The sequence below is a fragment of the Glandiceps talaboti genome, chromosome 5 (assembly GCF_964340395.1).
Source record: "Glandiceps talaboti chromosome 5, keGlaTala1.1, whole genome shotgun sequence".
Taxonomy (NCBI): Eukaryota; Metazoa; Hemichordata; class Enteropneusta; family Spengelidae; genus Glandiceps; species Glandiceps talaboti.
In genome coordinates this window covers 20721531-20730814 of record NC_135553.1, presented here as the reverse complement: position 1 = coordinate 20730814, position 9284 = coordinate 20721531, and the positions used below count along the sequence as shown (strand labels likewise).

The 9284-nt window shown below is 37.9% G+C and overlaps 3 protein-coding genes across 4 annotated transcripts; all 3 read left to right on the top strand.

Annotated features, from left to right (window-relative positions):
- The first annotated feature begins 2731 nt into the window (after positions 1–2731).
- Positions 2732–4150, top strand: LOC144435473 (beta-1,3-galactosyl-O-glycosyl-glycoprotein beta-1,6-N-acetylglucosaminyltransferase-like). The gene has a single exon (XM_078124067.1). The coding sequence runs from the start codon at positions 2732–2734 to the stop codon at positions 4148–4150; it is 1419 nt and encodes a 472-aa protein (XP_077980193.1).
- Positions 4151–4614: 464 nt separating this feature from the next.
- Positions 4615–6421, top strand: LOC144435472 (E3 SUMO-protein ligase KIAA1586-like). The gene is made up of 2 exons (XM_078124066.1): positions 4615–5835; positions 6197–6421. The coding sequence occupies exons 1-2, from the start codon at positions 4615–4617 to the stop codon at positions 6419–6421; spliced, it is 1446 nt and encodes a 481-aa protein (XP_077980192.1).
- Positions 6351–7871, top strand: LOC144436009 (uncharacterized). 2 transcript variants are annotated; one of them, XM_078124679.1, is made up of 3 exons: positions 6351–6417; positions 6973–7096; positions 7300–7871. In XM_078124679.1, exon 3 carries the CDS (start codon positions 7316–7318, stop codon positions 7787–7789), a length of 474 nt encoding a protein of 157 aa, XP_077980805.1. In that variant the 5' UTR covers positions 6351–6417; positions 6973–7096; positions 7300–7315; the 3' UTR covers positions 7790–7871. The 2 variants fall into 2 exon arrangements, with proteins under 2 accessions (XP_077980805.1, XP_077980806.1); XM_078124680.1 differs by lacking the exon at positions 6351–6417 and adding an exon at positions 6638–6771.
- The last annotated feature ends 1413 nt before the right edge of the window (positions 7872–9284 follow it).

Below are 9284 nucleotides of genomic sequence, written 5' to 3'. Positions count from 1 at the left end.
TTTAGAGAAAGGAAATTGTTGGAGGACCAAGTTTTAGAAAATGGTATCCTCGCGGACAGTCACATTTTACACAACAAATCCGACTTGATTTCCCCTGCTCGTCCCCTTGCCACTTTCAATTTGAATTGTTCTGATTGCAGGCGTTTACCCATCCGTCTCACAATCTCACCAAAGAAAGTTATTGTTTGAAGTGGCCTCTGACATTTGCTTTGCTGAAGTTCGTATACATACCAACAGACGTGATGTGACATACGAGGCGTGATTCAGTAAAAGCACTGACCTAGCTAATTACAATACACAATGACAACATAAAGGTAGCTACGTCACCTATCAAAGGCATATGGACGCGTAGCATTTCTTAGCTTGCTGTAACCTTGTTTCCCTTGTCTAAGGCCAAATAAAAAAGGTTGTTTGGTTCCGGTTACCCGACCCACCTTGTTTTTCACGCCGACCCTGAACTTTTTGTTATGTATTCGAGAAAAATAATAATAAAATCGCGAAAATCGTGAAGTCTCACAAGAAATAGTGGATGCGGAAACTGACATCAACTTAAAACGACAATATAAAACTATAATTCTTCCAATCTGTAATAGATGTACATCTGATAGGAAGAAATAAACAACACATAGACAATTTGGAAAACAATGGAAAACCTGAACTAGACACTCACACATGAAAAAATATATAATAAAATAAAATTAAAAAATCTACCTAACCCACCTATTTTAAAATTGAATGTTATCAGAACCGCACAATTTTTTTTTCGTTTAGAGCTAATTATAGTAATATTCCACTACCACTTGGAAAGAACACAAGGGGCATACAGCGAAATGTCCTGTAAAACCTGAACGATTACTGGCCATTTACCTTCAATTGAATATCCAGACAAGCGTAAACACAAGATAAATAAGTCCCAGCTAAAAATGGCTCGGAATAGTACTCTTAACTTTGAAAATACGACAATTTTCATTAATTGTACGTTGTCTGGTACAAATTCCTCTGTATGCAAATATGCATTACATAAAACTTAGTGATCATATAAGATATAGCCAGCCATCGATAGCGCGTGATCTGAGCAAGCGCGTATTTGACACCCGTGTATATTTTGCACAATCCTCTGTCAATCGTCTCAGTTGTATGCAAATATCGTGAATTTATATCGATAAAATAGGACTTTTTTCAGAGTCGACGTTTGGGTGCACCTGCATTTGCTTATGTTCCTTTCTCATAATTGCAAAACTCAACCCTAGTTCAAGTTGAGCAGATAGAAAGATGAAAATTTATTATGGCAAAAGAGCATACAATCTCAAAAATGGTCAAAATAATGGGTTTTTTTATGTATCTCCCCCTTACTCTTCTTGTATAGCGCTTGTATTGGACAGTGGTATATTTGTAGTAACAGGATTCGTATGATATTTTCCTTCGGAAAACAACAATCCAAGCAATATAAATGTCCCTGTGACCAAAATTATGCATCCTCAAGAAACCCATCAAAGTGGTAATTCAACATGTCAGTATAATTATGTATCTGCAGATTGTTTAATAAGAGACTTGGTAACAGTTTTGGATAAAGCAGTGTATTTTAGGTATTCGATAATCGACCTAAGGAAGCTTTCAGCATTTACAAAGGGGTGGGGTAACATTTTACAAATTGACTGTCGGGGGAGGGCCATATTTTAGAAAATGGGATTAGGGGGAGGGTCACGTTTTACTTTGACTTATTGCATTGCCTAACATTGCATTATTTTAGGTGTTTTGTCATCCCATTGCTGCCACCGGTTCCAAATTTTATTGCCATCCGGATTAGGGTTAGGGTTAAAGTTAGGGTTAGGGTTAACGTTAGGGTTAGGGTTAGGGTTAAAGTTAGGGTTTGGGTTAGAGTTAGGTACATGACTCATATCAAATTGCTGCTGACAACCATGTAATAAATTAATAGCCAGTTGTGGTGTGAGGAAAGGAGTGGGTCTCACGGGTAACGGGAGCAGTTGGGTAAGATACCAGGGATAATGTTGTGGAGATGCTGACCTCACACCTGACGATGTCAGGAGTGTGCCAATATAATCATTGGGAGTTGAATTGTGGCCTTCAGCTCAACCAATGAGATCCAAACACAGGTATTTATTAATGCAGTGCCTTCACACACATCGGCATTCAGTAGTAGTGGGAAATTATCGAATTCCTTTAAAACTTTCAACATTGGTGGCAGCGGTGGGATGAAGTCCTTACCATTGATTCTGGGACTCATGTTCTTTTACATATCTGACATTTAACTTATGTTTTGAATAGGGGAGGGTCATGTTTTATTGAAAGAAAGTTGAGGGAGGGCCACTTTTTAGAACGACGGAGTTGGGGAGGGTAACATTTTACACAACAGTCCAAGCCTAATTTCCCCCAGCAGCCCCCCTTGTAATTACTGAAGGCTCCCGTACACTTACTCAATGTGTACTCCTCTCTTTACTTCCTTCAAGTCATGAGAAAGTCTTACAAAATATTCAGGGAATTATGTACACCTTGAAGTTAATAAGCAATTCAAGTTGAACTTAAATTGGGCTATAATTCTAAAACTTGTCAACAGTTGGGACACACAATAATATACCGTGGATAATGTGTGAACTGTTTCTTTATTTTCAGATGAGGTCGAGGGCGTTTCAGTTGTTCACACTTTATTTTACTATATAAGAAGAGCTCCATCAACGGTTTAGTATAACAACATAAAATCGAGTTTGCAAAGATGTCATATTTATATTGTAACAACAAGAAGTTCATCACAGTTTTTGGAATGCTGCTTGTAATCAGTGTGTTGGTAGTTATTTTATTTTCGATTGCAATCGGTAGATTTTCTTCTCCTAGGGGTGGCACCCTTCACAACCTCTTAGGCACTACTGATCTGCAACTGTGGCCATCAAACGTACGCACAAATGCCAGTATTTACCGTTTGAAAAAAACTGAAGTCACATCAACATTTCGATATCGAACAACATTGACCAGAAGTGGGAATGCAGATATATGTTCCAAAATAATATTCGGTAAAGACAATATTAATAAGACACGTGTTGAATCCATGAATACTTACCTAAAATCCCAAATTGTAGATGACACAGCTTTCCAAAAACTGGCGAGCAATTGCACACAGTTTATCCAAGAAAGAGGGTATTCCAAGCCAGTAACAGGGGAAGAATTGGAATTTCCACTCGCCTTTGGAATATACATGTACAAATCGGTTTCACAGTTTGAACAGTTATTACGAACAATTTATCGTCCCCAAAACACTTACTGCATACACGTAGACAAAAAGGCTTCGACTGAAATCCATCAAGCAGTGCAGGCGATTACAAAGTGTTTCGACAATGTGTTCGTACCCTCTCGACTTGCAACAGTAACATGGTGTTCCATCGAAGTTGTCAGAGCAGAACTCAACTGCTTGTCAGATTTAGAAAAGAGAAATCCAAATTGGAAATATTATCTAAATCTAAGCGGACAAGAATTTCCTTTAAAGACAAACCTTGAAATTGTTCAGATTTTGAAAGAATTTCAAGGAAGAAACAACGTTAGGAGTATTATATTTTTAAAGTCAGGTGTTCATTCTGACCGGCACAGATTCAAATATGTTATCTCCAGCGGCACTGTCAAGCAGTCTCGTAAACGTAAAACAGAACCAAAACCTTTTGATGGACCTACCTTTAAAGGTGAACTTCACGTTGCGTTGACAAGAGAATTTGTCAACTTTGTTCTTTATTCCAACATTTCATTTGAGTGGTTTGCCTGGCTTAGTGACACTTTATGTCCTGACGAATTCTTTTATCAGACGTTGAGCAGATTACCTGGTGTACCTGGAGGTTATGAGTTTGTGAAGGAAGATACGATGATTGATCAGATAGTAAGAGCCAAAATATGGCATGGTCCGTGCAATGGTAAAATAGTACGTGAAATTTGTGTGTATGGTTGGAAGGATATACCAAGTTTAGTTGTGAGACCGCATTTATTTGCCAACAAGTTCCATGCTGATTTCGACAGTGTTACACTTGAATGTTTAGAAGAATTAATAAACAACCGTACATACAACCCTATCAAACCCAACCTTCAATTTTACAAAAACTTCTCCACTTCATACTGTACTAGACACAATACTGATAGTGACGAGGTTCCTTGAGATTCGACATTTCCACGCATTCGGGATGTGAACCATTATACTTGGTCATTGAAGTACGCTGGAATCTACCATTACACCAGTGTTCGAAATAACGCCTGTCCGGCAGTCCGAGACTGGCTATTTTTCCACCGGACTGGTAAAATAAAAAATTTACCAGTCCGTTGGACAGGTTGAATTCAGCGTGGGTCGACAACTAACTTTGGGCGATCATACACATGTACTTCATAGACTGTGATGTGACACTGGCCGTCCTTGATAGCGCCTCCAACGCCATTTTTGGCAACTCCTCAGTTCATGTATTGCGAGTAAGAAACAAGTCGATTGGACAGAATGACGCACGACCTTGAAAATCAACCAATCAAAGTAGATTTTGCATGAGTTTTACAGCGCTGTAAAGTACAGCGTCAATCAACGATAACATGGAATGATAACATGGTGGTGAGTTTTGAGGAATTATCAGAATTATGCTCCGCAATTATCTTGGCCTACCAACTCTCCCGGCTAAACGAAGAACACCGGAGGAAACTTTAAGCGCAAACAGGGAGTATGATGCCACGAAACGTAAGAGAACAATTGTTCAGTCATGGAAAATTGAATTTAAAGATTGGTTAGTCACCGACGATAGTGCCCGCGAGCAGAAGTTGTACTGCAAATTATGCAGAACTGTGTACGCGCCCATTGCCAAAAAAACACAACATGCTGCTGACAAGTACAAAAAATATTCGAATGGTTCATTCGTGAGAGGCTCTACAAATCTCAGACACGAGGCTCTGAAAACACATGAAAATTCAGACGGGCATAAATATGCCAAGCAATACCTCGATGCAAAAAATGCTGCTCCAGGTGAATCGGTAGCGGAAAGGGCACTGCAATCGATGAACACTGCAACAATTGATAAGCTGTCTAAACTCTTCAGAAATGCCCATGCTTTGGCAAAGAAATCCAGACCGATCAGCGACTTTAGATGGCAGTGCTCACTTGACAAACAGAAAGGTGTGGATATTGGTCATACATATCATAACGATAAAAGTGCCCAGCAGTTTCTCGTAGCCATATCAGAGGTAGAACGAGCTAAAATTGAAAGTAAACTCTCACAAGCACGATACTGCAGTTTATTGTCGGATGGTTCAACTGATGTGTCTGTCGTGGAAAATGAGATTGTGTATGTACACTTCGCAAGACGTGGCATTCCCCACTGCTACTTTCTTGGGCTTATTGCCTGTGAGGTTGCAAATGCACAGGGCATTTATAATGCCATAATGAAAGCGCTGACCTTCAAAGACTTAGGAAAAACAGAAATACAGCAAAAAGTTGTGGGGTTTGCTGGGGATGGAGCAGCTGTAAATACTGGAAAAATCAATGGTGTCATTGCGCAAATGAGAAACCACATTAGTCCTGCAATTGTCATGGTACAGTGTTTGTCTCACAGAGTGGAACTCGCCTTCAAAGATGCCATGAAGAAAGCTCCTCTCTATTCGAAGGTATACAGCTTGATGTATGAATTGTTCAAGTTTTACCACAAAAGTGCTAAACAAAGTGCTGGGTTGAAGTCTTCATTTGAAGCACTGAATATCACACCATGTACACCAACTCGTGTGGGTGGCACACGTTGGCTGAGTCACACACTGACAGCTCTGAACAACATTTGGAAGGGATACACAGCTATTGTGAAGCATCTCAGTCAGGTAATAAATGTTGAATTATTATTTAATTATAATGAGCCACATCAGAGTGATTACATTATAGAATATTAACTTTGAGTATGTCTTGACAAGAAAAGTTGGAAAATGTTATGTATTTAGTATTTTACAGTTGATTTTACACATATATTAATAAAATTTCACTTTGACATGTACAGAACAAAGGATACTATATGTTTTTATCAACTGACAATGCAGAAAAAAGTTGTGGGATTTGAAAAGAAAACTTTTAAATTAATATTATTAGATTTTACTGTCTCAGTTAAGGTACCTATATTGGAGATAGCCTGGCTGAGATTGTACATAGTCTAAACAGGATTTTATTATTTGTTTTGCTTTGCATTAGGTATCTTTTACAACAGGGCAGTCAGCTACACAGCCCAAGGCCTTATACCTGCTGAAACTACTGAGGTCAAAGGATGTGATCACATTTGCTCATTTCCTGACAGATGTGGTGGCAGTGCTGGCTCAGCTTTCTAAAGCTCTTCAAAAAAGGGAAACCTGCTTGTATGAGGTTCATCAACAGCTTCTGGCCACAATCTCAAACATAAAAAAATTTCAGACTAGGTAAGGATTAGTATTAGTAAGTAACTAAGTTCTATTAAATAACAAGTAGGCATATTCTGCAGCTAATTTGGTGCTTGTAGTTATATCTGCTCTAGCTGATTAGTGGTGGTGGCTTATCTTTCATTTTCAGACCTGGCCCAGAATTGAGAAAACTACAAAGGACTGATGGGTCATTTGCAGGAGAAAGCCTGACAGGAGATACTACTCAACATAGTGCTCAGATGCCTAAACTGTTGACAGCACTGGTAGAAACCCTGGATAGACGCTTCAGTGATATTGATGAAGGTGTTCTGTGTGCTACTAAGCTTGCTGATATGCATGCATGGCCTGCCAGTTTGGAAGATTCTGCTGATGGTTAGCATTAATAAAAAAATAGATACCAATTTAATTTAAAGTGCTAGGAGCCAGATACACATTGTGATTAAGCAAATGGCTATGCACATTGTCACTGTGTGCACATGTGGTGTTAGCTATATGAGACAATTGTCATTGTTACAAAATGTTTGCAAGGGAACACTGCATTGTATTTTATTTGAATCATGTTTATGCTCACAGACTTTGGGGATGAGTATCTTGCAACAATTGTGGACCACTTCAGGGACAAACTTGTACAGAATGGAGTGAATATTGGCACAATTGAAGCAGAATGTACTGTGCTAAAGCAAAATCTATACAATAAGTAAGTTTACTTCATTGTTTGCAAGCAAAGGTTTGTTAACAAATTGCTGATGTTCAAAGCAAAAAGTAGCATGGAGCATGGTACACCAGATGATCATTATTTTTGACTGTAGCTGTAAAACATTTTCTTTAAAAGTTCTGTGTCTTTGGATGGAAAATTAACATAAAAATGAAATAATCCCTGCCTAAATATTTTTTTTTCAGCCACTAAGTGCACAGTATGTCATGGAAACTTGTGAACGAGCTGTACTACAACAAGTGCCCAAACTTTCTTGAAGTTGTGGATTTGATATTGTCACTACCAGCAGGTACCTCTGAGTGTGAGAGGGGATTTTCTCTCATGAAGATAACAAAAACCCAATACAGGAACAAACTGAAGAGTTCATCAATGACTCTGCTGATGACTGTTCAACTCCATTCACCAGATATCAGTGAGTTTGACCCTACTCCTGCCATCCATCAGTGGAACCAGCATGCAAAGAGAAGGCCAAGCTTCATTGAAAGGAGTCACAGTAGGACCAGAGATCCAGAACAGGTGATTGATGAACTTCATGATGCAGCTGCTGTTTTACCTGAACATGAAGATGCCCATGACAAATCTGGAGATGCTTACAACCCAGACTCAGACTATGACTCTGACTTCTCAGATCTGCTTGAAACAGATGATAGTACTGGTGATCTGTCTGATGTTTAGCATGCAAAGCAAGCAAAACTGTGTACATTGTGTACCTGTTTTCTCCCAGACTCATGACTTTAAATATATGATTGTATTCTGTTATACATGGAAACTGACAGTACGAATTGTGAATACAAAGTAAAGTACTGTATTGTGCAGTATGTACCTTGCAATTGATGATTGTTTACAAATAAAGGTTATTTAAAGAAAAAGATGATTCCATCCCATCTTCATTTGTTCACAGACAAGGTAATAGCCTATTACAGTATAGGAAACTCTTAGTTGTATTTGATTTCGTTTAATTGCAAGGCATAATATCAGGACAGGTAAGTGTTTGGCAGGACAGGCAACTTTTTAAAGTTACCAGTCCTGTTGACTAGTTGATATTTTCCACGAATTTCGAACACTGATTACACGTATATGTTGCGGCCAACTCAACCATGTCGGCTCCAATCTGCTACTACGCCATCTAGTGGTAGCGAGTGGACAATGCTAGTGCTCGGATCGAGGTTCTTCTCTCGTCGAAAGCTCAATTCACAAGTTGAGATTTGAAGAATTGGTTTGATTGTTTGAGATGACTTATGCTTCACATGAAATGATGTCAAACGAGAAATACTTCTTTGAAGTGACGCGCATAAGCAAAGAGGCAATCATTATGACAGTTACATAATCCTTTTTTCTTTTCTGCATATCACATCGCGATTTTTGTCAGTTATATCACCTACAAGTAACACACTTGTCTATGGTTTAGTATGTAATTATGAACACTAATGTTTTGTTTTTGTTCATAATAACTGTATTACTTAATTATATGCAAAAACAATTATAGTGAATATATTTCGCTCTGGAAGTATTTGCGTGTTAAAATGAGTCGAACATACAAATCTTCAATTCATGTCAGAACGTTTGAAAAACATAATCTGGCCAGCAAGTATATAGGCATTGTTTTCCCCAACAATTCAAAAGCTTTCTAATACAGATGTAAGAAAAATTTGATCTAGTTAATGTTTTTTTTAAAGTACAAAATGTGTTCTTATATAGTTTCCTGTGCTGCATCGTTGTGCATCATTATTCTGTACTTTCTCCAATCACCATAATCGCTCAAGATAAACATAAATATGACATGTATTAATGCTGCAAATTATGTATGTATGTATGTATGTATGTATGTATGTATGTATGTATGTATGTATGTATGTGTGTTTATGTATGTATGTGTGTATGTATATATGTGTGTATGTATGTATGTATGTATGTATAAAAGTAATATATGTATGTATGTATATATGCATGTATGTATGTATGTATGTATGTATGTATGTATGTATGTATGTATGTATGTATGTATGTATGTGTGTGTGTGTATGTATGGGTGTGTATGTATGTGTGTGTATGTATGTATGTATGTATGTATGTAATGTATGTAATGTATACAAGTAATATATGTGGGTGTGTATGTATGTATGTATGTATATATGTATGTATGTATGTATGTATGTATGTATGTATGTAT

Coding starts and splice junctions, on each gene's coding strand:
- LOC144435472 (XM_078124066.1), top strand. CDS start 4,615: ATGCTCCGCAATTATCTTGGCCTACCAACTCTCCCGGCTAAACGAAGA. Junction 5,836..6,196: donor TTGTGAAGCATCTCAGTCAG/GTAATAAATGTT, acceptor GCTTTGCATTAG/GTATCTTTTACAACAGGGCA.
- LOC144435473 (XM_078124067.1), top strand. CDS start 2,732: ATGTCATATTTATATTGTAACAACAAGAAGTTCATCACAGTTTTTGGA.
- LOC144436009 (XM_078124679.1), top strand. CDS start 7,316: ATGTCATGGAAACTTGTGAACGAGCTGTACTACAACAAGTGCCCAAAC.